This window comes from Scyliorhinus canicula, chromosome 1 (genome assembly GCF_902713615.1).
Source record: "Scyliorhinus canicula chromosome 1, sScyCan1.1, whole genome shotgun sequence".
Lineage (NCBI taxonomy): Eukaryota > Metazoa > Chordata > Chondrichthyes > Carcharhiniformes > Scyliorhinidae > Scyliorhinus > Scyliorhinus canicula.
Window position 1 is genome coordinate 143,175,646 of NC_052146.1, and position 17,225 is coordinate 143,192,870.

Consider the following 17,225-nt stretch of genomic DNA (forward strand, 5'->3'; position numbering starts at 1 on the left):
CTACACATCAAAGCCATCTGGTTAGAGCAAGGCAGATTCTTTATTACTTTACAGGAAAATATGTATCTTTAGGTTTCAGGTAAATTTTGTCATGATTAGCTTGCTGTCATGAGGTAGAGCATATGATTTTCTGGCAGCCAAACACTGGTTAGGAGAGGAACAACTGGAATTGTTGGTCCAGCTGTGAGACTGGGCACATTTTCCACCTCACTCCAATGGTTCGGAAGGTATCTGACAAATGTAGACTGTCGTTGTGTATTGTGGGAGGGGCATTGCGCAAGATGTTTTATATATTTGCACAATAGCCAACAAAATCAGGGAACCAGAAATCCAGCTTAAGTACTAAGTTTGTGCAAGATTGTGCTGAAGCATGACCTCAGCGGTAAGTCCCTGCATTGTAACAAGTTCAATTCCCGTCACCTGATCACGGACTACAAAACTTTCCACAACTTCTATGAAAACATGGCCAATTACACACGTTTTTTTAGCAATAGATAGACCGAGAAATGTATATATGTTCTTGCGCACCTAGTTTAAATCAAACCTTGCAGTATCTTTGGTTTGAGCAACTTTTAACCACTTAATTTAGTCAAAGAAATCAAAAACTTTGACATTATGATCTTGAATCAAATCCTGATCCGATGTATAGGTTATCTTGCAGAGCCACTGGGGGCATATCTCAGATGCCCACTCACCAATAAACCCACAAATTGAACTAGAAGTGTGGCATGAGTGGAGTGAGCAGGGGAAGAAATCACTCAGCAAATGAAAGTAAAAATATAGAAACATAAAAACTAGGAGCAGGAATAGGTCATAAGGCCCGGTGGCAGTCAATAAGATCATGATTGATCTGATCCGGCCTTAACAGCAATTTCCTGCTTGTCCCCACATAACCCTTTACTCCTTTGTCAATCAAAAATGTATCTTCAGTCTTGAATTTAGTCAATGACCCAGTCTTGACCTCTCACTGGGGAGAGAATTCCAAAGAAGGAAATAACTTGCTCACTATTTCTTCTGAGACACAGGGAATGATTGCAACTTGAGCTAGGTAGAGGGTCAGTAGACTTGGTGGGCAGGATTTTCCAAACATTCCCCCAGGTGCAATCTTCTGGTTCGCCAGTGGTGGAGGGTGTGGACAGTGAGAAACCCCATTGTCAGCAGCTAGACTAGACGATCCCGCTGCCAGCCAATGGTGTGCCGCCGCCTCCACCATAAAACACGCCGCAGGGGAGGGGAAAATCCTGCTCGGTGTCTGCGGCATCTGTCTTATTCTGGGATACAGAAACTCCCAGTTGGGAATCTCCTACCCCATTGCTACCCTCTGAAGGAACAGGCAAAATTACACCTATTGCAAAGCCTGTAGAAATCCCCACATCAGGCCAGTATTTCCAGTGCAAAATTCAAAGATTCCCAAATCTGTGAGTCATTTCAGACCTAAATAATGGTCCCCTTATTCTGAGACTTTGACCCCTAGTCCTGAACTCCACAGCCAGGGGAAATATCCTCCTTAGAATCTACCATGTCAATTACCTTAAAAGATGTATCTGATGCAATGAGATCACCTCTGATTCTTCCAGGTCAAGGGAATATGGACTTTATCTATTTAATCTCTCCTCAGGGGACAATTCCCTTATCCCAGGAATCAGTCCTTGAAACTTTGTTAAACTCTGTGGACAAATACATTCTGTGGACATATACATTCTTCCTTAGATAAGGAGGTAAAACATGTACACAGGACTCATCAAGACCTTACGTAATTGCAGTAGGTCTTCCTCATTCTTATACTTCAAACTATAACAAAAGCAAGCATACTGTTTGTTTACTGAATGGCTTGTGGTAAATGTTAACCTTCTGTCATTCATGTACAAGAACCGTATCATTCTGGATACGAGCATGTCCCAGTCTCTCAATATTTTAAAAGTATTCTGTTTTTCTACTTTCACTACAAAGTGATGACTTTGCCACATTGCATTTCATCTGCCACATTCTTGCATGCAAATTTAGCCCATTTCCAACCACTATCCATCCACTTTGCATCCTCCTCTTGTCTTACTTTCACATACTTGGAATCATTGACAAACCTGGATACATTGCAATCAGCCCCCTCGTCAATCATTGATTTGGATTGCAAAAGGTCGAAACCCAAGTAATTACCCTTGTACAACTTTCCATTCATTCTGTTTGTTAACCAATCCTTAATTCATGCTAATATATTATCCCCATCGCATGGGCCCTAATTTTCTGTTATAATCTCGTACAGCACTTTATGGAATGCATTTTGAAATCCAAATGCACCACATCCACTGATTCCCCTTTATCTACCCTGTTAGTTATATCCTCAAAAAACCCGAACATTATTGCCCTTTTATAAAGCTCTGCTGAATCTGCCCAATCATATCAAGATTTGCTAAATGCCCTACTACATTGTCTCTAAAAATAGATTATAATATTTTCCCTACTCCTAATGCTTGTTCTCCCTCACCCTCCTTTTCTTGAGCGGTTGGGTTATATTTGCCACCTTTTAGTCCATGGTGACTGTATCAGGATCCAGGGAATTCTGTGAGATCAAAACCAATGCTTCCACCACTTCTATCGACAACTTTTTTAAAAATCCTAGGGTGTGGGCCATCAGGTTCAGGGATTTTTTCAGCTATTGGTCTGATTAATTTAGCCAATATTGTTTCTTTACCGATGCTAATTTCTCTAAGTTCCTCATTCTCATGAGCGTTTTAGTTCCCCGATATATCTGGATTTCTTTGCTAGTGTCTTCTACGATTAAGACAGAAGGAACTTATTGAATGCCTCAGACATTTCATTATTCTCCATTAAAACCTTCTCGTGTGTTTGAGAATCTCTTCATTTTTGTTTACCCAGAGAAAATCTTGTATGTCTCTTCCTAGTTTACTTTCATATTTTATTTTCTCTCTCAATTTTTTGATCATCCTTTGCTGAAATCTTATATGCTGTATATGCGTATAACCCATCCCCGATTGCCAGTTGTTCTATATATTTATATGCTCTGATGCATTCGCTCTTGTACACTTCTATTTTAATGGAATGCAAATTGCCAAAATTGAACAGGAACACAAATGTATTTGATTAATGCTTAATTTAATTTAATTTCATGTTTAATGTTATGTTCTTGTGTCTCTGGAGGACTGCTAAAACCATATTCACTCAACTCCTCTCTAATTATCTTGCGTCACCAATTCTTTGTTTCCTTCATTATAATTTTCTTTTATTCTGATTTAAATTTAATGGCCTTTCATTATGATTCATTTTTTCCCATTATTAAGTTCTTCTTCTTACCAACCATATGAATAATAGAGGCCTAACCCACGATGCTGATAGGGAAGTCATCTCCATTATTATTTCAGTTGTGGGGCATCATTCATTTTTCCTCAGAATCATTCCATAGTACTCCACACAGGCTTGTACATTATGTTTGAAAAAGCAAACTTAATTGGTACAAGAGGTCAATGATGACTGCAGTCTCAAGGTCAAGAAGGATGTCATGCCTGGAAGGTGGTGGTGGGGGGGGGGGGGGGGGGGGGGGGTAAGGAAGAGGAGACAGAGAGAAGGTAAGGATAGGGGAAGGTGGAAATAAAAATGTGAGGTGGGGAAGGAGGGATAAAAATGAGAAGCAAGAGAGAGAAGAGGAAGGTAGGAAAGAGAAAACACGTAAAAAGGAGGGAAAGAGGGTAGGAAAAACAATGAAGAGTGAGACGATAGGGATGGGTAGAGAGAGAGAAAAGTGAAATGAAGAAGGGAAGTAGAACAGAAAGAGAAAGACAGAGGGGAAAGTAGGGAGGAATTGGTACAGGAGTAATGGGGAATTATACAAGCCACGCACAATGGTGAAGCAGGGGAGTGGGTGGACACAACAATATGTTATTTTGGGGGAGCGCTAGGGGAGTGTGGAGTGTATTGGGAAAAGGCACATTCAGTAGCTGGTGGAGAGAAAGCTTTAAAATCCGAATGTGTGTGTATGTGGGGGGGGGGGGGGGGGGGGGGGGGGGGGGGGGGGGGGGGGGGGGGGGGGGGGGGGGGGGGGGAGGGAGGAGGGGGGGTTGGGGGGGGGGGGGGGATAATTGACAAGGGTCTACACTACATTATGATGTATTAAAATTATTATTTTTATATAAATTTAGAGTTCCCAATTATTGTTTTTTCCAATTAAGGGACAATTTAACATGACCAATCCACCAAACTCGCGCATCTTTGGGTTGTGGGGGTGAAACCCACGCAAACATGAGGAGAATGTGGAAACTCCACACGGACAGTAACCCAGGGCCGGGATTCAAACCCCAGTCCTCAACGCCGTAGGCAGCAGTGCTAATCACTGTACCCCACGCCGCCTGATATATTTTAATTATTTATGACATAGAAACAGGCCATTTAGCTCAACAGATCCATGCTGATATTTATGTTCCATAAGATCCTCCTCCCTCATTTCTACCTAACTGCATCCAGATATCCTTCCAATGCATTCTCCAACATATGCCTGGAAATCATCGAAATTCTCATTCCCCAGATTTCTTTCAAAATTCATACTTTTTCACAATGCATAGAGTCATAAGGTCTACAGCACAGAAAATGTCCTTCAACCCTTCAGGGGTGGTGAAAAACAAGCACCTAACTATTCTAATCCCATTTTCCAGCACTTCACCCATAACCTTGTATGCCTTGGCATTGCAAATACACATCAAAATACTTCTTAAATGTTGTGAGGGTCTCTGCCTCCACCACCCTTTCAGTCAGCGGGTTTCAAACTCCCAACACCCTGTGGAGCTTTTCCTCACATCCCCTCCCAACCTCGTGCCCCTTACCTTAAATCTATGCCACCTGATCATTGATCCCTCCATTAAGGAGAAATTTTTCTTCCGCTCTGTCATGATATGCAAACATGCAACCAATGAACACTCAGAATAGGCCACAACCAATGGGCAGTCAGGAAATTCAGAGGTGGCATCACCACAAGGGGGCATGACATAAACACTATAAAAGGGATGGGGCCCTCACACCCTGCCTCTTCCCACAACAGACATCTAGAGAGTTAGACAGGGTTGATCAGCAGCATCACACCCCAGCACGTGGTTTAGAGCAAGCTGGTACAGTTAGACTGAGTTACTACAGTTAGATTAGCAGAGAGTCGAACTCATTTGAGAACTGTGTTAATAGTTCAATAAACACGTTGAACTCATTTCAGAGTCTGGAGCATCCTTTAGTTAAGATTTCATCAAGTAGCAGCCTGTGTTATCCGAAGCAGCATAACACAACGTGAGACCCAGAGTGACTGTTCAATCTACTTAGTTCAACTCAGCAAGGTCCGTGACAACCAGCTACTGAATACAGGCACAATGGACAAGATTCAGGTTCCTCATCAGCTCAGGACCACCGGCAATCTTAGTGCCAACTGGCGATCGTTCCCGCAGAAATTTCAACTATACGTGGAAGCATCTGACCTCAATGGTGTAACCGATGCTCGGAAGATAGCTCTTCTACTAACCACTGCGGGTGACCATGCGATAGAGATCTTCAACTCCTTTCACTTTTCCAAACGGCAGGACAAAACGAAGTACCAAACCATCCTGGACAAATTCGACAGCAACTGCGAGGTGGACACCAACAAAATCTTCGAGCACTACATTTTCAAGCAGAGGATGCAAGGTAAAGACGAATCCTTCAACTCCTATCTAACTAACCTTAGACTGCTAGCGCAATCCTGCAACTTCGGTGATATCACTGACTCCATGATCAGAAACCAAATCGTTTTTGGAGGTCACTCTGATCGTCTGCGAGAGCAAGTGTTGAAAATCAAGCACATGACCCTGCCAGTCGCGATTGAAACGTGTACTGTGCATGAGCACTCTAAACATTGTTATTCACAGTACAAAACGGCAGAAAGTGAAAAACAAGCCTCCCACAAGGTGGAGAGTGTTCAGGCCATCTCCCGGCTGCAGCGCCTCTACATTGACTAAAGCAGCCATTTTGCGTGCTCTTTCCGGGGCCCGAAGTATGCGCAATGCGATCGGGAACACGTAGCGGCCGAAAACCACACTGTGCAGGTGCAGACGTCCGAGAACCGCACCACGCATGCGCAACGACGCACTGAGCGTCATGAAGTGTGCGAACTGCGGCACTGCCCATTTTTTTAAAAACTGCCCTTCAAGAGGCAAATGCTGTTTAAACCGAGGGGAAACCAAACCACTATGCAGCCTGTGCAGATCTGCAGCACCAGTTGTCATAATATACACCAGTATATCATGGTGCAGACACACACTGATGGACACACACAGGGACCAATCAACATGTACAAACACCGCAGCCAATCACCAGTTAGAATACACGCACTATAAAGGCAGAGGGCACCACGGTTCCCGCTCATTCTGGGTGCTGCCTCTGAGTGTAACAAGAACTCATCCAGCCCAGCACAGACTCACACCACGTGCTGAGAGAATCAACTGGTTCGGACAAGGTTTCGGTCTCTAGTTTAAGTTAGCATCATTTAGACCCACAGTCATTGTGTGTTAGTTAGAAGTTAGTTAATAAAATTGAGTTGAACCTTCATCAGTGTTGGAAGTGTCTGTTCATCTCTCAAGCCTACACTAGCCATCACTTCACCAGTCAGGAGCCAGCGCTCCGAATTCTGACAGCGGCGCATCAGAAGTGTGCAACACCAAATGCATGACTCTGATCCATGCAGTGTGACAGATCCGGATGATGAATACCTGGACAACACTTACCGAGTGGGCATTATTATGAAGTACGAATACGCCACACCGGACACATCGCAACTACAATCAATCCTGGCCGTGGATTCCGAGGACGAAAGGCATGCAGTGATGAAGGTCAACCACTGCCCCATCCAGTTCAAACTGGACACAGGTGCCTCCGCCAACCTGATTTCGCAGGTGCACTTCTAGAGAATCAAGAAGCCCCCCACAATCCTTCCAGCTGCCTGCAAACTCCTGGAGTACAATGGAAACACAATCAAGACATGGGGTCCTGCCATCTGCAGGTGTCCAGCCGACACACACAAGCAAACTTATGCTTCGAGATTGTTAAACCAGACAGGGCGTCCCTGCTGGGTGCTCATGCCTGCAAGCAACTGAACCTCATTTAAAGGGTCTGCGCCACAACGCCGTCCCATTCGGATCTTCAGGCCAGCATCGACGACATCCTAACCCAGTATCCAGGTGTATTTAGCGGGATGGGCACGCTGCCGTACAAGTACAAGATTCTACTGTGGCCTGATGCCAAGCCAGTGGTCCATGCACCACCACGTATCCCTGCTCCACTGAGAGAGCGCTTGAAGGCAGAGCTCACGAGTCTACAACAAAAAGGCATCATCTGCAAGGTCACTGAATCAACTGACTGGGTCAGCTCGATGGTGTGAGTAAAGAAGCCTTCGGGGGACCTATGCATCTGCATTGACCCCAAGGATCTAAACAAAAACATTATGCGGGAACATTACCCCATCCTAAGAGGGAAGAAATCACGAGTGAGATAGCACACGCGCGCTTCTTCATAAAATTGGATGCATCCCAAGGACTTTGGTAAATCCAACTTGAAGAATCCAGCAGAAGGCTCTGCACCTTTAATACGCCTTTTGGCAGATTCTCCGACAACCGAATGCCATTTGACATCATCTCGGCATCAGAGATTTTTCATTGCATCATGGAAGGAATAGAAGTGGTTTGTGTCTACATTGACGATATCATAATCTGGTCCACACCCCCAGAGGAACATGTGTCGCGACTCAAGAAAGTATTCCGACGCATACATGAACATGGCCTCAAGCTAAACAGGTCCAAGTGCTGTTTTGGGACATCCACGCTGAAGTTCCTGGGCGATCAGATTTCGCAACACGGTGTGCGCCCAGAGACAGATATGTCCTGGCATCAACCAGGATATCACGGACATGGTCCTGAACTGCGAAACCTGTCAGAGGTTCCAACCAGCGCAGAGCAAGGAGACGCTTCAACCATATGACCTAGAGACCTCTGCGTGGAACAAGGTTGGCATTGACCTATTCCACACGAATGGTCACAACTATATCTTAATCATTGAAATGGATGTACTGTGCCGACTGGGCATATAGGACCTCGGTGACGTTTGCACCACTATACCAAGCTCTGTGAGATCCCGGACAGGTCCCCACTCAGTGCCTGGAAGGACCCGTGGTGTAGATGTTCATGATGATATTTCTATGGAAAGCTCAGCTAAATACTTTTAGTGACTTTGACCATTTGCATTCATGATTATCTTCCTTTCTTTCGTCTCATTTGCCTTTCTCCTTTGTTTGTAGTTCCACACCTTTTCTCGATCTCAATTAGATTTCACCAACTGTTATTTGTTACAGTGCCACGGTGCTTGATTCACTCCAATCACCAGCAAAAATGAGCAGGGTAATTATTTTTCTGCTTTCAGTGACTGGATGACATTATGAATTTGAGTTAATGGAGGTCCTGTTGTTGTAATTCAATGCCATGAAGGGAATGAGAATAACACAGATTGCTTCTGAGGTCCATTCTGTGGGTGCCCATGGTTACAGGATACACATAGCTGTTGTACGGCACATTTTCTATTCAATAACACTGGGCCATGCCAGAGCCATCGTGGTATGAGCCATTTCTTGGAGTTTTCCTGCATCCTTCAGCTTAAATACATGCTGGAAGTGCAAGTTAGTAATGACTTTGCAAGGGCAACAAGTGAATAATGAGATACATTGCATATCTCTTTAATCAAGGAGAATCAAGGTTTCGAGAAAGAAACGGAAGAAAGATGAGTAGATGGTGAGTTAGAATGAAATGAGGTACAAAATTTCAAAACAAAGAGATGGAAAATAAAATGAATAAAGAGAGAAAGAAGAGATAGCAAGGAAAGGTAAGGAAGACAATTGGTGTTCTTGCTGCTTATCTAATGAAGAAAACACAACCTATTTTGAAATTGGCTTATCTGGAAGCAGTTGGGAGAAAGCTGTTTTTTTTCGTTCATGGGACCTTGGTATTGCAGGCTGTGCCAGCATTTATTACCATCCCTAATTGCCCTTGAGGGGCAGTTAAGTCAACCACGATGCTGTGAGTCTGGAGTCACTTGTAGGCCAGACCAAGTAAGTACAGCAGATATCTGTGAACCAAATGGGTTTTTACAACAATTGACAATGGCTTCATAGCCATCATTAGAATTTTAAGTCCAGATTTTTATTGAATTCAAATTTCATCATCTGCGAGATATGAACCTGGGTCCCCAGAGAATTACTCTGGGTCTCTGGTTTACATAGTGATCTGAATCATCAGTGTTTGAATTAGTATCATGTTGAATCATTATTGGTTGGATTTTCAAAGATAACGAGAACACATTGGCAGGACAGTAGTTATACCATTGGGCAAAGCATTCAGCAATAAATAATTAGAGCCTGTAACAATTGTAAAGCAATAATCATAAGAATATCAATCTTCACATAGATTGGACAAATCAAATGGACCAAGTCTGGATGATGGGTTTGTGCAACACTTTTGTGACCAGTTTCCTGGAACAACATGTTGTGGAACCAATGAGGTATAACACTATTTTAGATTAAATATTGTGCAGTGAGACAGTGTTAATTATCAATCTGATGGTAAAAGTTCCACTGAGTAAAGGTGATCATAATACAATTCAATTCCATATTAAGTTTGAAAGGAGCATACACCAGTTCCACATAAGGATTTTACACATAAACTAAGATAACGACATAGGTATGAAGGGACAGTTGGCTAAAGTTAATTGGGTAAGCAGTGGGATATTTTAAAGAAACTATGTTCAGCAAAAACATATTCTATTAAAAAACAAAACTATGTCAGAATCATAGAATTTACAGTGCAGAAGGAGGCTATTCAGTCCATTGGGTATGCACCAACCCACTGAAAGAGCATCCTACTTAAGCCCATGCCTCCACCCTATCCCTCTAAATCAGTATCCCCACCTAACCTTTTAGACACTGAGGGGCAATTTAGCATGGCCAGTCCACCTAGCCTGCACATCTTTAGACTGTGGTAGGAAACCAAAGCACCCGGAGGAAGCCCATGCAGACAGAGGAAGTGCAAACTCCATACAGACAGTCACCCGAGGCCGGAATTAAACTCTCTGGAGTGGTGAGGCAGCAGTGCCAACCACTGTGCCACCGTAAAAGATCCACCTATGGCTTGCTAAAAAAGATATTAGATTAAAAGAAAAGATTTACAATATTGTAAGGAATAATAGTAACCCTGGCGATTGGGCATGTCTTAAAAAGTAGGAAGGATGACCAAAAAGTTGATAAAAATGGGAAAAATAGGATCAGTGTCAACTAATCAGGATTATAAACACAGATTTGTAAGATATTTTTACAAGTACATGAAAAGGAAAATAGTTAAATAAAATGTTGGTCCATTAGAGGCAGCAACAAGAGAAATTATCATGGAGGACAAGGATAGAGCAGAAACAATGAACAGATACGTGTGCCTATTTTCTCAGTACAAAACACAAGCTATCTACATTCGAGGAATAGTTGATCCTCAAATCCTTACTTTTTCAGATACCTCTTGCTAGTTTGAGAGCAAACTTGGTGGCTACAGTCCAATTAGTCTTTTTCACAATTGTAATTTTCTCATCTCAGCTGCAGTTAGCCTGTGATAGCAATTTCCTGCTGAATTCAGCGTCATGACCAGTAACATAGAATTTTTTCATAGAATTTACAGTGCAGAAGGAGGCCATTCGGCCCATCGAGTCTGCACCGGCTCTTGGAAAGAGCACCCTACCCAAGCCCATACCTCCACCCTATCCCCATAACCCAGTAACCCCACCTAACACTAAGGGCAATTTGGACACTGAGGGCAATTTAGCCTGGCCAATTCACCTAACCTGCACATCTTTGGACTGTGGGAGGAAACCGGAGCACCCAGAGGAAACTCACGCACACGGGGAGAACATGCAGACTCCACACAGACAGTGACCCAAGCCGGGATTCGAACCTGGGACCCTGGAGCTGTGAAGCATTTGTGCTAATCACTATGCTACTGTGCTGCCCACTGAGATCTTGTAATTACTGGGTGTTCACAAAACCTGGCAATGGAGTTTAACCCCTCCAAAACATTACTTGTGTTTAAGTTGACCCCCTACATTTTGTTTCAAGGTTTGGTGTCCAAACATCTACTTTTACACAAGTACCTTAAGTAGAAGGTGACCAAGGGGCGAATAAAAGTGAGAAACTTAACTGACATCAGCAGAGAAAAAGTTTTGGAGAAACCTTTGGAGGGCTAATAACTGGAAATCTCCAGCACCTGATGGCCTACCTCCTAGGGTTTCTAAAAGAGGTATCTCCAGAGATAGTTCATGTACTGGTTATTGTTTTCCTTAACCCAACAGATTCTAAAACAGTCCCAGCAAATGTAAACACTGCTATTCAAGAAAGGAGGGAGGGAGGGAGGGAGAAAACAAGAAACTGCAGACCTGTAAGCCTGATATCAGTCATTAAGAAAATTCCGGAACCTATTATTCGGGACATCCTAACAATCCAAAAGACCAAAGTATGTTTGGACAACGTTAACATAGTTTTATGAAAAGAAAATCCGGTTTGACAAATTTATTGGTGTTTCTTGAGATGTATCTAGGAGGGTAGATACAGGGGAACCAATAGGTGTAGTATACTTGTGATTCTAAAAGGCATTTAATAAGACGTCACCTAAAATGTTAATGTGCAAGATAAGAGTTTATGAGTTGGATGTAATATGTTAGCATGGATGGAAGATTGGAGATATCAAAATAAGGATGTAATATATGACTTTAAAATGGGGGATTGCACCTGCAGACTCAGTCCAAATATTTCTGCCCTCAAACCTTCCTTCACCTGAAGATGACACTTTCTCTGTGTGTATTACACAAGATCTATTAGTATCTATTTCTGATCTTTCATTAGTATCAGGGGAGATTCAGTATGATCCATTCAGAACTTTACTTCCATTTTAATCAGTCTGCAGATTCAAACCATTAAATCATTTCTCTACACTTATTTTCTATAAAGTCGCCATAGTCCCAGATGACCACATGCTGCTTTCCCCTTTGAGGAGGAGAGCTGACAGGTGGTGATTTAACCTTCGGATCACCACACCTCAGGCAAGGGGCAAGGTTGAGAATGCGGGGCCTTCACAAATAACCTCAGCCGGGAGGGGAATTCAATCCGTGCTGCTGGCCTCGCTCCGCATCCTCAACCATACAGTTCTGTTTATTGACAACTCTCACAATGCCATTATATCATTTTGATGAAAGTTAACAAACCTGAAACACCAATTCTGTTTTTCCCTCTCCACAGATGCTGCCAAATTAGCTGAGTTTTTCTGTTTTCTGTGTTTGTATTGCTACTTCTTTACGCCTCTGTCACTGTTGTTCACCGCCTCTCTGAGAGTCAGGGTTATTTTGCTCAGGTTTGGTTCTAGGGCTTCAAGAAGCTCACCAGTAACTTTGTTACTTTTCACTTGTGAGCCTATTGAGTTGAGTGCTGGCAGCTTATTTAACCCTGGAGGGATCCACAACTGATCACATTCCTGTGCTCAGTGAATGTTCCAATTTCCAGCAATTAGAATTGGAACTGTATGGTTATTATTCCTTTCCTCTTGCACAGACCAGTAGTATGATCCTCACTGAGATCAGTTAACTGAGCCCAAACCTCAGACTGTTTGGCTCAGCACCACATCTAATACTGCATTTATCCATTAAACCACTGACGAAACCTCACTGGCATAAAGCTATCCCACTGTTTGCTTTGGTTTTGACATTATGAGTGATTTTCCTTTTGGAAGGGGCGCTCTGGATCTGCAAGATCAGCTGTTAGCACCAACAGCAAATAAGTAAAAGCAAAAGGGCATTGCACTCCGTGGCTTAATCGCCGCCCAATTAAGAAGCGCACACCACATACTGTGACTACAGCTTTGAGTGACTGTCAGAACGAATTTTCCTCATAGCAACCAAGGCAATCTGCCACCATATCTAGCCTGACACATAGCGAGGAGGAATTGAAGCGATCACAAAGTTGATCAACTGTGATTCACCAAGACTTTGGAAAGCCTCCATATATGAAAATAAATAGTTTTAATGTACGTTTTTTTAATGCAATTTTTAAATTCAAATTACCACAGTATTTAAAGAAGACACCTTCCTCACAGATCTGGCATTGTTGCATGTACTTTTCTGATGATGTGCTCTTTCTATGACGTTTGACATTTCATTCATTACCTCACGCAAACATTTTAAATGACATGACGCATAATTCTCATGAAATTGTAGCTGTTTCACAAAAAGGGAGGCTTGCTTCTTTCAGGTCTTGAAGGAGAAATCCACTTCACTTTGACATGTACACAGGGAGCAAGCACTGCTTGCCTTGCTCTCACATGTAGACTCTTCATTGCCCAGCAGACTGCTGAGCACTGAACAACAAGCCTGCCTCATTGATATGGGGCGCGATTCTCCGCTGCCCACGACAAGTTGGAGAATAGCGGGAGAGCGTCCCCGACATTTTTCAAGCCCTCCCGCTATTCTCCCCCCCCACGGCCGCCCCACGACACGAATCGCTGCTCGCCGTTTTTTACGGCAAACAGCGATTCTCCCCAGGCCGATGGGCCGAGTTCCCAGGCCTTTACGGCCGTTTTTACGGCAGCAAACACACCTGCTTGCTGCCGTCATAAAAATGGCCGCAACATGCCCGTTCTGGGCATCCAGGGCTCCGATTGGCACGGCAGTACCACGGCTGTGCCAAGGGGGGCATGGCCCCGCGATCGGTGGGCACCGATTGCGGGCAGTGCGTCCGTAACGGACGCACTCTTTCTCCCTCCGTCGCCCCGCAGGATCAGTCTGCGGGGCGGCCGAGGGAGATGATGGCCCCGCGCATGCGTGGGTTGGAGCCGTCCAACCCGCGCATGCGCGGCTGACGTCATCGTGCACGTCAGCCGGCGTGACGCTTGGCGCGCGGACCGCTGCTAGCCCCGCCCGGGGGGAGAATCGGTCCCGGGAGGGGGCGCAGAGGCTGCCATGAAACACGGCCAGTTTCACGGCAGCCTTTACGATTCGCCGCATTTACGGAGAATCGCGCCCCTTCATCACTGGAGGCTGTGATGTTTTTTCTACTGAGGTTTGATCACTTGAATTTTCCACACTCAAGTTAGGTATTAAAAGAAATAGTTGCATTCATAAAGCACCTTTTGCAACCACTGTATGAATCAAAGCACTTTATAGTCACTGGAGCAATGCAGAAGTGCAGTCAATATTGTAGTGTAGGAAACAGTAAGAAGTCTTACAACACCAGGTTAAACTCCAACATGTTTGTTTCAAACACTAGCTTTTGGAGCACTGCTCCTTCCTCAGGTGGGGCCGCCGGCATCTCCACATTGTAGTGTAGGAAAGACAGCAGCCAATTTGCACACAGAAAGCCCTTGCAAACAGCTCTTGTTTTTTGTTGTATTGATTGAGGGAAAAATATTGGCAAGGACACCGGGGAATAGCACCAATGTTCTTTTTCAAATGAATGTCCTTGGATCTATTGCATTTACCTGAGGAGGCAAATAAGGCCTTGGTCTATTGTCTCATCTAAAATACAACACCTAAGACAGTCCCCTACTCCCTTACAAGAGTATTAGCCTTGATTTGTGTGCTCTAGCCCAGGAGTGGGCTTGTACATAATTTTGAATTTGGTGTCAAGCTGGAAATCTCCAAGCAAGCAAGAGCAATGAAGCAGAGTAAATAGCCAATCACATTAAAGTAGTCTGACGGATAGAAAACCAGGAGATAAAATGCGTTGATTATGTTTCACTTTTTAATATCACTTTACTGAAAGCAAAATAACGATCAAAACATGGGAGTTCCAATTAACCTGTCAGTTTGGGTGGGCACCATGAGGAAATCAAACTAAAAAATTAGAATGAGTCTTGTCTTTAAATTCAACAGGAGCTTCCTGGCTTTGGGCTTGTCAGGTACCTTGGTCACTTTCGGCCTTCTCTGTCCCCTTGCCACCTTCCCATCAGTCTCAATACTTCAATTGCAGCACTGGCATGTTCTGCATGCTTGTTTTTTAAACTAGTGACTCCATTTGTCAACATCGAAGGTGCAAAGGTTTTATTGCTTTGTTTTGATGAACATGGTTATTCTTACACAACTGGTGTGATTTTCTCAAATAGATTCTTATGTAACATGCTCAAAGGTGGTGCCTTGATGAGAAATTTAAAAATGGATCACTCCTACTTACTTGTGAAAGTGATGTTAAATCCTCGAGCAGCTGTGGAGTGATCCGTCAGGAATTCTAAACGCGATACATGGTCACTGCTTGTCAAAGGAGAAGGGATTTTGTTTCCAGAAAAAGTTCCCAAGACAGGTGATTCGGGATTTAACCCATCCTTCACAGACACAAAGTCAAACTGTGGCTCGACATCAAAATCATTGAAGGCCAGGTGAATCCTGCTTTCTGGCTTCGCAATAATCAGCCATACACAATGCATATGGTTGCCATAATCCTCTGGGTAGTTGGGGGATAGCAGAACACCAGATGGAGTTGTAAAATTGAAGAAGCAAGAGACTGAAAATAGAATAAAATATTACGGTAATTTAATACTGAACGACAAAGGGCACTTAAATGAATGCATAATGAGACTTTGGAGAATACATGTGCATTTTCACACAACAATTGAGGATCTTAGCTGCCATTTGCTAAATAGCAAACTGCTAAGCCAAGAATTGATTGGATTAAAATTGTTATTGTCATGTACACTGAAACATTCAGTCAGCTGAAATGAGGTGACAGCTGGCAGCCAGTGATGTCTGAACAGAAAAAAACCCACTAAAAATAAATGTGTCATGGCAATTTTCTACTTCATGTAAAGTAGTTACATTTCAGAGGCTTCTGTGCAGGGTAAACAGCTTCAAAGTTAATCAGATCCATTTACCAAGACCGCTTGGAATCACACAAGACCTTGCCATCTCCCAGGTCGTGATTGCCATCAGGCTTAATCCCAAATATTTTTTTCATTTCTGTTACAGATACATCCCACTGTCCACCTCAAAATCTTTCCCTTTTTCTTTCCATTCTTGGAAAAATAAAGACACCCGCCCCCATCGTCGCTCCTGCTTCTTCATTGAAACCTTGAACTGCTTCTTTTCTGCTCAGTTACAAACCACCACTGCAATTGATTTATTTTCTCAATGGTTATTTTGCCATCAACTTTCAATGCCCTCCTCCCACCTAATTCTATACTCTTCCAGAGCTTTCTACCCTGACCATTTCCTTCATTACGAAGTTTCATTAGCCCCATTCTAAGATAGATCTGGCATATACCATAACTATGCCTCTTAGCTAATCTGCGTCAGCATCATTCACAAGCATGGAGAGCTGCTCCTTGTACACCATCCAGCTCTATGTCTCTGCCACTGAGTCAACCTAATATAGGTTGCACTATATTATCATTCTTCCTGTCTGACATCAATTTCCAGATGACACAATATTGATCAGCATCAACAACACTGCAGCAATTTTGTTGAGTTGCTTCCAATATTTTTCTGGCTCCAACTTCATTAGCCTTAATGCTTCTGAAAAACAATTAAATTACACAGAAACTCAAATCCTTTTAAAAACTGTACTGAAATGGCACAGTAGTCCTTTAAAGTACATAGCATTGAGATTATTTAGTAATTCATATCAAGCTACTTCAAGTGACACGTGCTGGCAATATCAGTATGCAGGGACTGAGTGGTACAATGCAACTACCCTAATTTTCCAAATACAATATGTTCCCAAATATAATATGCACTTAGGTTTTCATGAACAAATTGCCTTATCACAATTACAATATGGATCTGGACTTTTGTGATGTGAAGGTCAATGTGCCATTATTCCTGGGGACTGACAGGCCAGTGATGGTCATCATGTGTGGCAGGTTGATGGGCAGTGGAATGATGTGGGGGGGAGGGGCTGTCCATTACACTCCTGGAGAATTCCTGCATTGCCTGCTTCTTACATGTTTTATTATATAATGTATCAACCTAGATCGTTAGTATCAAAGTAGTCATTGCATAAGTGGCTTTCGATGACTCCTACTGCTTATGATGCTGTAGAACCATGAGTCATGAAGGCACAAGAAGGAAACCATTAACCCATTGCATTTATGCTGACTCGCCAGAGAGCAATCCAGCAAGTCCCATTCCCCTGCTCTAACACCAAGCCC

At 43.3% G+C, this 17,225-nt stretch overlaps 1 protein-coding gene across 1 annotated transcript in view; it reads right to left on the reverse strand.

Annotated features, from left to right (window-relative positions):
- csmd2 (CUB and Sushi multiple domains 2) overlaps positions 1 to 17,225 on the reverse strand; it is a 2,254,685-nt gene that overhangs the window by 567,059 nt on the left and 1,670,401 nt on the right. The window contains exon 14 of the mRNA XM_038801178.1: positions 15,257 to 15,583. Within this exon, the coding sequence (XP_038657106.1) occupies positions 15,257 to 15,583 (327 nt within the window). The remainder of the gene's footprint in view (positions 1 to 15,256; positions 15,584 to 17,225) is intronic.